This window comes from Zalophus californianus, chromosome 2, assembly GCF_009762305.2.
Source record: "Zalophus californianus isolate mZalCal1 chromosome 2, mZalCal1.pri.v2, whole genome shotgun sequence".
NCBI lineage: Eukaryota > Metazoa > Chordata > Mammalia > Carnivora > Otariidae > Zalophus > Zalophus californianus.
In genome coordinates, this window is record NC_045596.1 from 42,043,404 (window position 1) to 42,060,706 (window position 17,303).

At 43.1% G+C, this 17,303-nt stretch overlaps 1 protein-coding gene across 7 annotated transcripts in view; it reads right to left on the reverse strand.

The window, feature by feature from the left end:
• Window positions 1–17,303, reverse strand: part of LNX1 (ligand of numb-protein X 1) — a 207,009-nt gene that overhangs the window by 30,532 nt on the left and 159,174 nt on the right. For all 7 annotated transcript variants that reach the window (XM_027600012.2, XM_027600016.2, XM_027600014.2 and 4 more), the window contains 2 exons: window positions 5,407–5,648; window positions 4,767–4,919 (listed from right to left, as the gene is read on the reverse strand). In XM_027600012.2, coding sequence (XP_027455813.2) covers window positions 4,767–4,919; window positions 5,407–5,648 — 395 coding nt within the window. The remainder of the gene's footprint in view (window positions 1–4,766; window positions 4,920–5,406; window positions 5,649–17,303) is intronic.

Consider the following 17,303-nt stretch of genomic DNA (forward strand, 5'->3'; position numbering starts at 1 on the left):
ATTGAGCTACAAAACAGAACAAACCTGCTCTTCTGCCTTCCCAGGCCATTTTGAAGCTTTCTCCCTGGAAGTCCCTGCTTTTTCAGGCTTAGGGAATTCCCAGGCCTCTCTCCCAGACACTGGTGTCAATAAAGGGAAGTCACACAGCCTGATTCGTGACCAAGGAGAGGTGGTGTCTTCCAGAGGCTCATCCCTGATCTGGCTGCATTGCTGAATTCAGAGCTCACAGGAGATCCGGAGACCCAGGTGGGTGCCTCCAACTTTATCTTTTAACTGAAGACTCTTCTTTCCATACAAAATCTTCCACAGGTCCCTTCTCCACCAGCCCGCACCCCACCCCTGTGCCCACACACAGAAGAGCTTCCTCAGTAGTCCGGTTTGATAGCGACAGACAGTTGAATGGCTTTATTTTACAACGTGAAGACGTTTGAGCTTAGAGTGGGGAAGTGACAGGACTGGCTGGAGGTTGCACAGGAAGGTGGCCCTCAGGGCCAGTCACCGCCTGGGACTCCAGGCGACCTGCCATCCTGTCACCTCCCTCAGGTTTCCATGGAACCAGGGATCCACAACCGTCCTACAGGGCACTTGCCCTGTAGACCTATAAGCCAGCACTGCTGACTGGAGCCGCCCTCTGCTTCAGTCTGAGTAGAAGCGTGCAGAAGGGACGCCATGCCATGCCAGGCAAGTTACACCTAGCTTGGCGGCGGCCGCAGCTCCTCCTCCCCTTGCTTGAGTGTGGATGTGGAGGGTGGAGATGCTTTCGTCTCCTGTAGCTGCCTTTGCCCTAAGATTCTCTCTTCATAAGTCATCTGGGAAGAGGAAAACTGCAGGTCTGGCTCTGCCTAATATGCACTCTGTTTTCAAAACTCTTGACCTTAGTCCATTTTCCCTAATGAACTGTGAGTTCATTAAGAAGTGCTCAACTCTCCAGGAACAATACAGAAAGAATTAAAATTACTTCAAAGTATTGCAGAACATGATAAACAAAGCAATTTAGCAGCCAGAGGAAGCCTGAGACGTTGCAAATGTGGGTCCTTAACCTCCACTGCGATGTAACTGAATGTAAGCGATTGGCTTGGCTGTAAGGCTGTGGATAGCAGCCTTAATGTGTCAGTTCCCGGGGCCAACAGTGCTTGGGTGATTGAGTTCAATTATGTTTAAACTACTTTGATTACATTAAGTAGGCGTTACCATAAGCATTTGTTGAAACAGGTCTGGTGACAGGGAATGGTGATTTAAAAAAAGAAAACAAAAAACACTTCGAACAAAGAAAGATTTAGAAATAATCATCAAACTGCTGGTTCTTGTTCCCCTCCCCCTGTCGGCCCTCCTCCCGACTCCAATAGATTTACAAAAACCATCCTCCCAAACTGAAACTACTCAGGCCATTTGAGAGTCTGAAAGGACACACCCAGTTGCGCTTGTACATAACATTAATTAGAACCACGCCAATGAGACTCTAGTGACATTGAAGAGTTAAAATAATTTGTCGGGGTGCTTCGGTGGCTCTACCAGTTGAGCATCCCACTCTTGATTTTGGCTGAGGCTGTGATCTCAGTGATGTGGGATGGAGCCCCACATTGGGCTCGGTGCTCACCAGGGAGTCTGCTTGGGACTCTCTCTGGTCCTCTCCCTTTCACCCCAGCACACACACACAATCTCAAATAAATAAAGTCTAAAAAAAAAATTTCCAACTGCCAAACTTGTGATGGTCTGGAATGAAATAAAATTGTTCAATATTGTGTCCTCACCGAAGGACTGGGGATTTGATGTTATTTACTGAGTGTTATGTGCCAGGCATTGAGCTAGCCAGCTGCATGCATATTTTTTGGATTTAGTACTTACAACAACCCTATGAAGTAGATTATTATTATCCCTGCTTCTTAGAGGACAGAATGCTGGAGCTCAGAGAAGTTAAGCAACCTGGCCAGGGTCACACAGCCAATAAGCAGTGGAGACTCTTTACCCCTGTAAAAAGGATGGATAAACTATGCCACGGGAGTTCACAGGACCAACCACAGGTTGCTGAAACAATGCAACTCGAAGGGCATTTTTGAAAACTTTGTTGCCTCACAAATCCTGAAAAGACCATCATACCAGCCTTGCCAAGTCTTAACACCTCACCCCATTCTGGAGTCATAGCTTCCTGGAGCATCTCAAGAAATCCATTCTCTCCCACTCTAAGCCTCCTGCACACCTCAGGCGGCGGCCACCTTCCCAGAACATAGCGCGGATCCCGCAATAACACTCTGCAAAAGCTTTCCAGTGTGTTCACGGCCCCAAGTCAAAACTCCCAAATGCCCTCCAGGACCCATCTTGGCTCCCACTACTTTCTTTTTTTTTTTTTAATTTTTATTGTTATGTTAATCACCATACATTACATCATTAGCTTTTGATGTCGTGTTCCATGATTCATTGTTTGTGCATAACACCCAGTGCTCCACGCAGAACGTGCCCTCTTTAATACCCATCACCAGGCCAACCCATCCCCCCACCCCCCCTCCCCTCTAGAACCCTCAGTTTGTTTTTCAGAGTCCATAGTCTCTCATGGTTCATCTCCCCCTCCAACTTACTCCCCTTCATTCTTCCCCTCCTGCTATCTTCGTCTTCTTTTTTTTTCTTAACATATGTTGCATTATTTGTTTCAGAGGTACAGATCTGTGATTCAACAGTCTTGCACAATTCACAGCGCTCACCATAGCACATACCCTCCCCAATGTCTATCACCCAGCCACCCCATCCCTCCCACCCCCCCACCACTCCAGCAACCCTCGGTTTGTTTCCTGAGATTAAGAATTCCTCATATCAGTGAGGTCATATGATACGTGTCTTTCTCTGATTGACTTATTTCACTCAGCATAACATCCTCCAGTTCCATCCACGTCGTTGCAAATGGCAAGATCTCATTCCTTTTGATGGCTGCATAATATTCCATTGTGTATATATACCACCTCTTCTGTATCCATTCAGCTGTCGATGGACATCTTGGCTCTTTCCACAGTTTGGCTCTTGTGGACATTGCTGCTATGAACATGGCTCCCACTACTTTCTAACACACAGTCAAGATCGCAGTGCCCATCCAGGTCATAAACCGCCCCGTAGACACAGGTTACACAGCCTGCTTGCAAGTGATGCTTCTGTCCCTTGCGCTGCCACTGCCATTTATTTATAGCTCACTCTTCATGGTATTTTCTTTTCTTTTAGTCATGAAGGAGGCTCTTGAAGCCAGGAACTGGATTTGATAATCTTTATATAAAGGTATAGAGCCTAGGCTAGTACCTTTCACACAGTAATCTCTTATTAAAAAGGTTTCTGCAATAAACAGGCAAATAAATCTTATGCAGGCAGAAGAAAACTTTACGTGGAGGAGAATTCAGGACCCTTTCATAAGAGGAGGACTGGCAGACAGGGAGTTGTAATCCCATATTCACGGCACATTCAGCGAACACCACTGTGTGTGCCAGGTATGCTGCTTCACCTTGAGGATATGCACACTCACAAAAGAATCCCTGCTCTTACAGAGGCAGTGACAGTGAAAGGGACACTGTTATAATAAAGATGCAGATGCTTCGAGAACACAAAGGAAAGAGGACTGAGGGAGTCGGGGAGGGCTTCTAGGAGGAAGCCAAGCCTATGCGGAGCCTGGAAGGAGGAAATGAGAATGGCAGCTGAAGGGGTGTGGGAGTGAAAGCTGAACAGCAGCCTGGAAGGGAGAGAGAGAGGCACAGTATTCACAGGACTGCAGTGAGCTCAGAGTAATGAGAGCCCAGAGTGTGCGTGTGTATGGGTACGCGCAGAGGGGAGAGGTGACAAGTAAGCAAGAGAGATTTTCTAGGACTGCTCATGGATTCTCTGAAGGTGTGATAAAGACAGTGGTTTGGGATCTACCTCTCAACCCCCCAGGAGAGGAGGGCCCTTAATCCAGTGGTTACCAGAGTGGGCTCTGGAGCCACAGAACCTGAGCTAAGGTCCTAGGTCTATCATTTTCTAGTTGGGTGACTTTGGCGATTTACTCTCTGGGTGTCCGTTTCTTCATCTATAAAATGAGAATCATCATCATCCCTATCCCTTAGATTTGTGACATCTAAATGACTTAGGACAAACACTACCTGGAACACAAGAAAGCTCCACCTTTTTTTAAAGAGCTATCGTTACCGCTCTGAAGGTCTAACATAAGATAAAAAGAAAGTATTTCCTCAGCTGCATTTATAAACACATAGGATCTAAGATCCAACAGAGCCTGGATTCTAGAGCCACATTACCTGAATTCAAAGTTAAGCAAGGTAATTCGGGGCAAGCTAAGTAATCTCCCTGTGCCTCGGTTTTCTTATCTGTAAAAGAGGGGTAATAACAGTAGCCATTTCATAGGTTTGTTGTGAGCATTAAATAAGTTAATGCATGAAAAAACACACGCAGAACCACACATTATACCTAGTCATAAGAAGAAAAAAATACTTACATAGCATTTACTGCATGCCAGCCATGTTCTAAATGCTTTTCACTTAATTATTATTATTTCTTATATGTGTTAAGCTAGCACCTGAAGGTAAGGGCTCCAAAACCTATTTGCTCACCCTCTGTGAAAAGAGAACAATCATTTCTGCCTTTAGTTACTTATGTAAGAAGTAGGCTGATCAAGGTAAAAAATATTTTATGCCCTTGTGAAGAGAGGTGTCCTAGGAAGTGGGTGGTGGTCTGGTTCTCATCACCCCTGAGGTCATTCTGGAAGCCCAGCCCATGTCCAGACTCACGGGGAGGTCACTTACCTTCAGGGGCAGTGGTGTCTTCAGAATTTTCTCTGCCCTGGTCAGCTTGGTTGGCAACTGTACTCCCACTCTTTGTCCTTCGAAGAACACTCAAAGCTCGGTTTATTTTTTTAAAAGATCTGCTTCTGATAGTGGATCGCTCAAAGGGCCGTGCTGAGGACAAGAGAGAAGGAAGAAACAGTAGCTACAGTCACAAAAATCCTCTTTTATGTGCATGCCTGGTTGGATATATACAATAACACAAGAAGAGTGATTACTTCTAGGTGGAAGAATGATGCGATTTGCTTCTCTGTTCTGTGTCCGTTTTCTACAGTGAAATATGTATGGTTTAAAAACCTGCTTTTCTTTTTTTTCTGGGCTGGACTGAAGGTAGAAGGCTTTCCTTGAGCAGCATGGATGGGAAGGTGCCAACACTATGGGGTGGTGAATCATCAGGCCCAACTCTACCCCTTCTACTAAGTTTGATTACACATTTTTAATGATCTGAGGTACTTGTGGTTTCATCTCACTTTTGAGAATTAGACATGGATTGCTGCCGAAACTGCCAGAATGATTTCCCCCTAAAAAAACATTTCTAGAACTTTCTACAGTAAATATTCCACAGAAGGCAATCTCAAGGCAAGGAGCCCATTTGACTCACCCCTAGTTCGGTTGCTCCGGCCAGAGTCCAAAGGGCTGTCTGCTGGCTGACCATCCTCCGCTGTGGACACGTAGGCAGGGTTGTCTAGGCCAGGCTCATTTGTCACCAAGGAGACAGTGGCAGCTGCAGAGACCTCCGGGGAGAATGCTGTTGCTGTGAGGCTCACACAGCCGTCTGGGCAGCCATCTTGAGAGCGCCTCTTCTTGTCTTTGGTGAGGCCATAGTGGGAAGCACCTTTACAGCTGTAACAAAACCAGCAGGAGGTCACAAAAGGCTTTGGCTTTGCTCATTGTTCAACCTAGCTTCTTCACGTACACATGCTTGCTGCACTTGGAGTGGGAGTTGTTCACGCCTATGTCCCACCCCCCCCATCACATGTAGGTACTCAATATACACTCACAAACTAAATGATTTAATGACTTGAGAAAACAATTTTTAAAAGATGTTTTTGCATTCTCTTAAAGCACTCTCTACACTGGCCTCTGGCATGCAAATGTATACAGTTGTCAGGGTGTCTACAAGACTAGAGCTTGAGGCGGGCACTCTTCAACTGTTTGGACTTAGTAATTCTCTCTTGTTGGTGTTTATTTTGACCACAAAAGCTCTTAGTCACACTCAGTCCTTTCTTTTGGGTTTGGTTCCCAAAGCACTGAACATAAACACAAAGCTCCTCCCAGACTCCATATTTAACTGTCTGCGGAAATAGAATCGCCATCACCACAAAGCCACAGGGGTTAACTTAGCATCGGTATTCTCTAGAGGCAAGCTTGCTGGCTTCCATGCTCTACCTCTAGGCTGCTGGCCAGAACCACGGGCCGGGGGCTCCTGGGCACCAAAGTCCCATTCATTGTTATGTCTTCTAACATTGGGAAAGTAAAACTACATTCATGGTCTATAAAAAGAAAACCATAATTGTCTATAACCATTCATACCCCCATGTTGAGGAGCAGGCCCAAGGGCCAGGAGGCCAAGGTATAAGCAGATCTAGGTCCATATTTTGCTGTGAATGTACATCCATGTGTCACTGAGAAGGTCATTTCAGCTCTTAGGGTTTTGCTCAGAAGATGGGGATGAGTTGACAATCTCGTTGTACTGTGGTGAGCAAGTAGCTACAGATGGCCACACCAGCTCCCACAGTTGTTGTGAAGGCAGAAATCATGAGGGTGAGCCCCTTTGAGAAATGGCCATTTGCTTATAATAGATGTGCTAATTATAAATTATTTTTATCAATTCATTATAGAAAAATCTTATGTGGTTGAGCTATTTTAAATAACCCTCTGAGAGCCTATTTGGAGTGATGCTTCACATTCTTGAAAGTAAAAGGAATCCAACAGCAGTCTACAGTTGATATGCACACAGTTTCATAGCCTGTAGAAACAGAGCTAGTGGATAGAATGGCTTACTGTCTTGTTCTGAATCCTTGCTCTGAAATTTACCTGTGTAGTCTGGGGCAGTTTTGTTAACCTGGTTAAACTTCCTAATCTACACATACATTTGGGGCTGCTGTGAGGTCGGGTCGATATTTTAATACCCTGCCAGAGATATAGTAAGTTATCAGGAGATTGTAGCTACTTCCGTAATCAACCCATTCTGGGATGCTTGTTTGTTCATACTCTAACCTCTCTGAGATTAGAATGCATGGGTGATGGAGTCATGCAGCTTCTACTGCACCAAGCTGCAGTCATGATGCGGATACCATTATCTGAACAGGGCAGACACAGTCACGGGGTGGGGGGCATCTTGTAACTTCCATTGAGTTGCGTCCATTCTTGGTACTACACCATTGAATTGAATTGCCATTCAATGTCTTAGAAAAGATTACATTATGATTCAGCACTGAAATGAAAAGTTACTGCATATTACAAAAAGTCTCAAAAACAGTAGTGGCACCTAAGTTTGATGTTGATGAAGCAAATATTCATTGTCAGGAGGACAGCAATTCCATATTTTCTTGCAAAGAGACAAGCAACTGCTTTATTTGCTTAGAAAGAAAGATGTCCCCAAGGAGATAAAAAGTGGTGTTATATTTCGTTACTGAGACCATTCAATAGGATTGAACTATTTCATGCCAAACAATACAACTAGAGGGCAGGAGAGGTCACCAAATTTGTCTGAATGGATTTCAAATTCCTAGGAGTCCGATGTGACCAATCCACACACTGCAGGGAAATCTTTAAAGGTGTTTTGGAATAATGTTAACAACTGACAATATTTAAAACTGTTGGTACATAAAATATGTTTCATATGATCAATGGAATCTTAGATCTGATGAATTGTGGTTTTAATATTAGTAGAAAAGGACTTTGATTATACAATCCCATACCCTTATCTTATAGATAAGGCCTCCAGTTTTTAATGCTAGGCTTTTTCTCACCGAAAAAGTTCAAGCTCCTTGCTTGAATTGGTAAGGTTTTACTGTTCTGATTAGCTACTTTGGCTTGAAATTGTTCTGCTTAAAAATAGCAAATTGGCTGATATGGGAAACTGAAAAATTGGAAGAACTGTGTGATGGAAAAAATAAAAGCCAGCATGGATTTGAACAGTTCCAAAGTCATAAATACATGAGTGGAACACTTCTACCCAAGCCAGCAATATTTGGTTAGCAATGCATGGGAAGGAAGTTCCTAGACTATTTAGTTGGACTGGAAACAGTCTTTCTTTTCTTGGGGCAGCAATGCCCTTGACCATGTGCCCTGCCAGAGCAGGAAATGAATTTCCCAGTTGGACAAATGGCTGGTAAGTCATGGCTTCCTGGGAGGACATAGCATATCCCAGTGGAACAAAGGGACATCTTATTTTGCTGCCATGACCCTGTGGAGGATTAAGGTATTTAAAATATCTGAATCTGAAGACTATACCATTAAGAAACAGTTGCTGTTCCAAGTCCTCGGGGTTCCAGAGTCACGTTTTTTAGTCTAGGAAAGGAAAACCTTATAAAATGGGTAAGTAATCTTCCCTTTGGCCTCAAATCATAGCTATCCTTACAACAGTTTGTGTGTGTGTGTCGGGGGGGGGCGGTACAGAATCTAGAATTAAACGTTCAGACTCATATGCCTTGTACAAAAAATGTTTTGCTAAAGCAACCCATAATTGTGTGATGTTGCTTCCTCCAGTTTCTTGGCTTAGCTTGGATCCAAGGCACAGAATGATCTATGAAGGTAGCAGCTTGTACTTACTAATTATCTCTTTTGTGGTGACTAATACTGAGGCCTCTTGATTTATAAGCACAAAAGAGGGGAGGCGTGAGGAAGAGCCGATTAGCATTGGCCGGTACAAGAACATACAGTGAACCCTGGGTTGTGTTCAAAGCAAGCAGGATCTAGTCTCCCTTTTAGTTATCCCGAGCACTAAGTACTCTCAGGTGGTGATGGGTGATGGCCGTGAACTTGAAGGATGAACACAAGGAACATAAAAAACCCATTTTTCAACCAAACTATGCACTTTGGATATGCCATCTGTTTAACAAAGCAACTCTGAAAATCAATTATTATTATTTTTTGGTAATAAACTGTTGGGATCCTGAGCTCCTATATCAAAGTTAGCAGAGGCCAATCAGTCTTAATATAAGAAGTAGACAATGGATGTGCCATGGAATTTTTGCCTTCTTTTTTTTTCTGCAAGGGGATGGGGAGCAAGAAGAGAAAATGAACCCCTTTCTTGCAAAAATTCCTGAGTCCATGAGTTTGCTACTGCCAGGAGTTGACCTGAAGCTGGATAGACCCTAACATAATTCACAGAGGCTCTGATGGGGTGTCCTGCTGAATTCAGCCAACCAGGAAGCACGAGCTGCTTTGCAATGGAGGGCTGCCTTCTGACAGTGAGCTTAACCACTTAGGATAGAAGAATATACATTGCCTGTAAGTAAGAGCCTCAATACCTCATCGTAATAGTCTGGCTAACTACGCAACCTCCCTTTGATCTAACTTCCCTCACATTCTTTCCCTTTGTTCACTTCTGAACTAGGTAAACATCAAGTCTGTTCTTCATATTGAGTTTATTAGTTTATTAATTGCCCAGTCTGATCCTACTTTAAGCCAAGTCTTATAAACTCATATGCTAGTGAAGTGAGGAAACGAGGATGGTGAGGCCGGGTGACCATGGTGAGGTATGCTGCTCCATTTCAAGCGGCCAGCAGCTGTTCCAGGCCTTTGCTGGTCCTTGTCTCCGGAAGACCAACCTAAGAGCAATTAGGTAAGAAAAAGAAATAAAATGCATCCAAACTGGACAGGAAGATATATACCTGTCACTGTTTGCAAATGACGTGATATTGTGGCAAACCCTAAAGACTCCACCCAAAGACTATTAGAACTAGTCAATGAATTTGGTAAAGTTGCAGGATATAAAATCAATATACAAAAATCTGTTGTGTTTCTATATACTAACAATTTCTGATAATTCATTAAGAAAACAATTCCACTTATAACTGCATCAAAAGAAATAAAATACCTTGGAATAAATTTGGCCAAAGAGGTGAAAGATCTGTACCCTGAAAACTGTAAGACATTGATGAAAGAAATTGGAGATGGTACAAATAAATGGAAAGCTATTCTGTGCTCATGGCTTAGAAGAATTAATATTGTTAAAGTGTCCACACCACCTACAGGAATCTAGATTCAATGCAGTCCCTATCAAACTTTCAATGCCAGTTTTCACAGAAATAGAATAATCTAAGATTTGTATGGAACCACAAAAGACTTCCAATAGCCAAAGTAATCTTGAGAAAGAACAAAGCTGTAGGCATTGCCTGATTTCAAACTATTTTACAAAGCCATGGCAATCAAAACATTATAGGTTTGGCATAAAAACAGATATATGGACCTATGGGACAGAAGAGAGTCCAGAAACAAACCCACGCATATATGGCCAATTAATTTATGACAAAAGTCGGCAAGAATATACAATGAAAAAAGGACAGTCTCTTCAATAAGTGGTGCTGGGAAAACTGGACAGCCACATGCCAAAGAATGAAGCTGGAGCACTGTTTTACACCATATCCAAAAATTAGCTCAAAATGGATTAAAGACTTGAATGTAAGACCTGAAACCATACAACTCCTAGAAGAAAACAAGCAGTAAGCTCCTTGACATCAGTCTTGGTGATGACTTTTTTGGACCTGACACCGAAAGCAAAGGCAACAAAAGCAAAAATCAACAAGCGGGACTATATCAAACTAACAAGCTTCTGCACAGCAGAGGAAACTATCACCAAAATGAAAAGGCAAGCCACAAAATGGAAGAAAATATTTGCAAATTATGATAAAGGGTTAATATCCAAAATACACAAAGAATTCATGCAATAGCAGAAAACAATCAGATTAAAAATGGGCATATACAGATGACCAACGGGTACATGAAAATATACTCAACATCACTAATCGTCAGGGAAATGCAAATGAAAACCACAATGAGATATCATTGATATATCACGTTAGAATGGCTATTACTAAAGACCAAGAAAGAAGTATTGGTGAGGATATGGAGAAAAGGTAACCCTTGTGCCCTGCTCATGGGAACGTAAATTGATGCAGCCACTCTAGAAAACAGTATGGAGTTTCCTCAAAAAAACTAAAAATAGAAATACCATATGATCCAGAAGTTCACTTCTAGGTATTTATTTGAAGAAAACCAAAACACCAATTCAAAAAAACATCCACACCCTGTGTTCACTGCAGCATTATTCACAAAAGCCAGGAAATGGAAACAATGTAAGTGTCCATCAATAAAGGAATGGATAAAGAAAATGTGGTGTATATATATACAATAAAATATTATTGAACATAAAAAGGAAGGAAATCTTGCCATTTGTGACAACATGGGTGGACTTTGAGGTCCATTATGCTAAATGCCGTAAGTGAAAGACAAATATTGTATGATCTCACTTATATGTGGAATCTAAAATAACAGTAGCAAAAACAGAACAAAAAAAACCCCTCAGGGTGATAGAAACACATTGGGGTTTGCCAGAGGGAATGTGGGGGTAGGTAAAATGGGCAAAGGGGATCAAAAAGTTAAAAACATCAGTTATAAAATAAGTCATAGGGATGTAATGCACAGCATGGTGACTATAGTTAATAATACTGTATTGCGTAGTTCAAAGTTGGTAGAAGAGTAAATCTTAAAATTCCTCCCCGAAATAAAAATTTGTAACTATGCAATTGATGTTAACTAGACTTTCTGTGGTGATCATTTCACACTATCAAATCATTATGTTTTATACCTGAAATTAATCACTAATATATGTCAGTTATACCTCAAGAAAAAAAAAAAAACAGCCTAGTGTTGCTGGAATGAAAACTTTATAAGCTGAAATCCAGTTTCTAATGTGCAGTCTCCTGATTTTTAAAAGTTAACAAATTCAACATTTTAAAGCCCATGGCATGGGTCAAACCGAACACATCTGTAGGCCAGATCTATCTCAAGGGGTGACAATTTCTACCTCTGGGAATTAAAACAAACAAACACGGCCAATGTGAGTAGGTCTGACACATTTCTCTCTTTTCAATCCTCTTTGAGGCAATGCTACCCTCCTTTTACTCTTTCACAATCTCCCTCTGTCCCCACTTGAGTGAGGGTGTGTGTGTGCATGCATAGGGAGGGTGGCTCCAAAAGGGGGTCCCCTTTCATGATTTGCCCCAGCCCTATTTTTTTATAAGTACAAAAATAATTTAATAAAATTCAATATTCATTATATGCATATACCTCTCAGCAAAGTAGGAATAAAAAGGAAATTCTTCAACTTGAGAATATCTATAAAACATCCACAGCTAACATCATGTTTAATGCTGAAAGGTGAATGCTTTTTCACTGAAATCAGGAACAACACAAAGATATCCTTCCTCACTATTCCTTTTCAGTATTGCGCTAGAGGTTCTTACCAGTGCAATATGGCAAGAAAAAGTAGTAAACAGCATACTGATCGGAAAGGGAGAAATAAAACTATTTCTATTCACAGAAGACATGACCGTCCATGACATACTTTAGACACGCAATTGATTTTTGTAAGTTAACCTTGTGTCCTGCAACCTTGTTGAATGTACTTATCAGTTCTACTTGCATTTTAATATTTTACTTGGGATTTTCTATCCAGCCCTATTTCTGATCAAAGAAGTCAGAGAAGGAGACTAAGTTCTCAACTGTCTTTCACTGCTAAGAGAGCTAATTACTTGCCCTAAGCTATTACATAATGAGAAAGGGAGCCATTCAACCCTAATGGGTGTATTTGCTCTTTCAGGCAAAGAGAATCAAGATCAGGGGGCTCTGGAGGGAAGCAAGCTCCTCTGCCAATGGCTGGGTCTTAGGCTTCAGCTGCTCCACTGAACAGGAAGAGTGACTCAAACTTTGCTCAGGGTCCTTGGGGCCAGGCCAGGGGACTGTTGCAAGAGACATGGTCACCATGAGACAGCAATAGGCTCTTGTTTGTGTCCTTGGATGAGGCAGCAGGGGGATAGGACATTGAGATTCCCAGGAACCCATAGTGCTCCAGCTCCGAGAAAGCTTTATCAAGGTGCTGGTGACCCTGCAGACTGAGAGTGGGCCTCAGACATGCGTGCTCCATTTCCCGTGCCAGCACCCTGGCCCTCCCGACCCTGCATCTCCCTTGCTTTGTAACACAACCAAGCCCATCTCCCCGCACCTGGTCTTTCTCCCCATCCAATCTATCCTAACTTTGCCAATTCATTTTACTCAAAAACTTTCCTGTAGAAATATTTCCCAGTGCTTACCAGATAGTCCCAATTCCTCATCCTGACATTCTAGACTTTGCCCAATCTGTAAGGATCGTGGGCTCCCTACAGGGTCTGGCAAGCCAGAGGGGGTAGGGGAGAAGACAGCTATTACCTATTGATCTACTGTGTACTGTGTTATGCTCTACATGTGTGGTATCCTTTACCCCTCACGACTGTCCTGTAATAGTCACGGCGCCACCTCCACTTCACAGATGAGGATACGGAAGCCAGCAGGGAAGAAGACCTTGTCTAGGTCCATAAAGTGGAGCTGGGATTGGAATCCAGGCTGTGGGGTTCCATGCTTTCTCCCCTCCCATGGCCTGGCCTCCAGCCCAGAACTTTCCCTGCACTCCAGGTTCATATATCAAACTGCTTCCTTCACGTCTTCCTTTCCACATCTCATAGGCACCTTGAACTTAACCTATCCAAACACCCTAAGCTTCCCTGCCAAACCAGCTCTTCGCACGTCTTCCCAGCTTTATTGAACAGCACCTTACATCCTTCCTGTTGTTCAGGTCAAAAACCTCAGAGTCATCCCCAATTCCTTTATTTCTCTCAGCACTCCAAATACAACCAAGAAGATATATCCGGAATCCAACTACTTCTCATCACTTCCACTGCCACCATCCTGGTCCAAGAGACCATCATCAATGCCTGGATTATTGCAGCAGCCTAACAGCCTCTTAGGCTTCTACACTTGTCTCCCTTCCCCATCTATTCCCCACAGAGCGTAAGGTACTCACAATGGCTCACAAGGTCCTGTGTTCTCTGTCCCATTGCTTCTGCCTTCATCCCCACCCCTCACTCATTCACCTCCTGCTGATTCTCACAGGGCCCAGCACATTCCTGCTTTAGGGGGCTTTGCATTCTGCTGTTGTCCCTGTCTCTCTAGGTTCCCACCTGGTCTGTTCCCTTATCTTCAGGTCCGTGATGAAAATCCACCTTCCTTGACCACCCTACTTAAGGCAACTTTTTTTTTTTTTCCTGGCACAACCTATCCCCATTCCCTCCCTCCTCCTCGTTTTTTCTCTACAGAACGCACGCTCCAAAGGGAGGCTGGGAAGAGTCTGGTTCCATACTTTAGCCAATAGAACCAAACTGTGAAATCTTGATCCTTCTAGGAGAGTGAGGACTCCTTCATTGGTACTCACATTGGTGCTGGGGAAAGAGTCAGCTTGTAGATTCCCACGTCTCTCCCCGCCTACCTTTGAGGCACATTAGCTCTGCCCCAGCCAACCAGTTAGCTCTGGGCAAGTCTTGCTCCAGCGTCCGTAAAGGGACAAAGTCTTGCTTACCCAGGTGCATCTTAGAGGGTCTGAATAGCATGTACATGTGCTAGGGCAGGCACTCAGTCCACATTTGTGGAGCTGAACTAAGCAACAGTCACCCTTTCGGCGTTCACTTTAGTGAAATTATCAAACGGGGGATGGATGGATTCACCCCCATGGTCCCGACAACACAATTATCGTGATTGTGATAGGAAGCCTGTCTCCTTTTTTCCTTTCAGTAAGCTCAGGATGTTCCTTTTAATTTCCCTCACTCCAACTCTAGAGCAGAAAAATGGGAGGGAAGAGGGAAGACTTTTTTTATTTCTCTTCCCCTTTTCACATACTGCCCTAGTAACTTTTTTTTTTTTTTTTTATCTCTCCTTGACACCCAGTAGGATTTTATTTGATCTGGCTTCCAAAACTAGTACACACATAGAATTAAGTAACAGTTACCATACATCTTCTTTTGATGGATTATGCTGGTAGAGCAGGGCAAGTGATTTTAAAATACTGTTTTTCATTCAATATGCACTTACAGAGTGCTTCCTAAGAAAGTGAAGTGGAAACAGCACAGGCTTTCGAGTTTAAAACATCTGGATGGGAATCCTAAGTCTGCCACCTTCCTGCTCTGTGACTTTGAACAAATTCCTTAATCGCTGAGCCTCATTTCCTAGATATAAAATGGGCACAATAATGTTTACTGTAAGATTTAAAGATTCACCCAAGGTGCCCATCAGTACTGGAATATAGGAGCAGTGAGCACCAATTCGCATAGTTACTGTATATCAGGCATGATGTTAGACAATATAGATGCACAACAAAACAAAACCACTCTACACAGTGTATGCACTCAAGGAGAGGGCCATGGAAACAGAAAAATCACCGTGCCCCATTATCTGAGGGAGATAGAGGTACAAGCCAAGTGTTGAGAGATCAGAGGAAGGGGCCACTCGCTCTGCTTGGAGGTAACCAGGGAAGCCTTCCCAGAGGACGTGAAACTGGAGCTGAATCTAGAAAAATGAAGGATGTTGGTCTGCAGTCTAGATATGAATGCTACTTTCAAAGGCCCCAAGGATGCAAGTACGTGGCAGGTACCAGCATTATTGGGCTCAGTGCAGACTTTGTCCCAAGTGACACTGATGGGGGAAGAAACAGAGCTGAAGTGAGACCAAAGAGCAGGACTGATGCTGGGAGTGTGCAGGAGATAAAACCCAAGACACCCGACTTCCAGTCCCTGACCCACTTCCGAGGTTCAGCAGGCTTAAGCCGTGCCCATGGGGGCAGGAGATAATTGGGCATTGAGAAATCTGACGCCAACACTTGAGTGATGAAGTTGACAGGGGAAGGCTTAAAGTCACCTCCTCAGAGATTGATGGTCCATCTAAAATGAACCACCTCTCTCACCAGCACCTGATTTTACTTCCTGGCACTTAACATCTTTGGAAATTATTTTGTGTGTCTGCTTGCTTCCCTTGTAAATACGTGTCTCCCCCCAAAAGAACATGGCTTCTGTGAGATTGAAAGTCCAGCTTGTCTTGCTCACCATGAGATTCTCAACACTGTGCTGACAGCACTCATAGACGTGGCTATGTCAGCAGCCTGAGAGATTTGGGAAATAGCCGTTTTTTCTTCTTCCTTTTATTAGATGCTCTCTGTTTATACTTTTAATTGTGCTGGCCCAGATAGCTTTTTTTCCTTTGATGGATTTTATTGAGGTATAGTTGACCTATGACGTTATTAGTTTCAGGTATACAGCATGACTTGATATTTGTATACATTACAAAATGATCACAATAAGTCTACCTAACATCCATCACCTACACCGTTACATTTCCTTGTAATGAGAACTTTTAAGACCTACTTTTAGCAACTTTCCAATATGCAACACAGTATCATTAACTACGGTCACCATGCTGTACTTTAATCTCCATGGCTTATTTTATAACTGGACATTTGCACCGTTTTACACCCTTCACCCATTTCACACACTCACCCCCACCCCGTCCACCACCAATCTGTCCTCTATATATAGGAACTCATTTTTTTTTTTAATACTCCACATTTAAGTGAGATCATACGGTATTTGTCTTTGACTTATTTCACTTAGCATAATGCCCTGTGCTATGTTTTCCCTTGCTCCTTTTATTAGATGCTGTTTATACTTTTAATTGTGCTGGCCCAGATGTGATTTATTTGTTGCAGGCTGCCTGGATTCTTTTTTTCGAAGAAGGCAGGCTATGTATTTTAAATACATGATGACTAGTATTTCATGATCCTTTTAATGCACAGCACTAGAAATTCTTGTGTTTAAGATAAAAATAAATACATCAATCATCATCTTCCAAAACAGTCCCATTTGAGCTCCCTGAGCCCACCCTCAAGCAGGACCCACCCTTGTGAATTAATCCTGATCATGTTACTTGGATAAGACTCAAGTAACAGTAACACCACTCCTATTAACTCATTATTAACGTTTCCTCTGGTTCTCAGGCAGCCTGGTCCCGAGCACACGGCCTCCTTAGGGACCTTCCTGAGTTCAGATTGGATAGTTTCTAGAATTCACTCGCTATACCTGCAGCTTCTTCAGTAATCTCTTTGGTCGAAGAATGTTAGGTAAAGTCATTCCTCCTTGTCTGGATTACTTTTTCTCCTCCTCTAAGTTAAAACCCATGTTCCCTGGGATCGAATTACATGGCCACTCATGAAGCCACTAGAAACCATACATGAAAAAAGTCATTAACACTTTTGTGTAGTCACAAGTGAAGTAAACATCAGTTAATAAGTAAGAGAGGTCATCAGTTGGTCAAGCCCACCCTCTGGGAATTCGTTTAGACCCGGAGTATGAACTTGAGCCTGAAAGGCTCTCCCCCTGGGGAGCCGATGGACTTCTTACATCACCACCGACC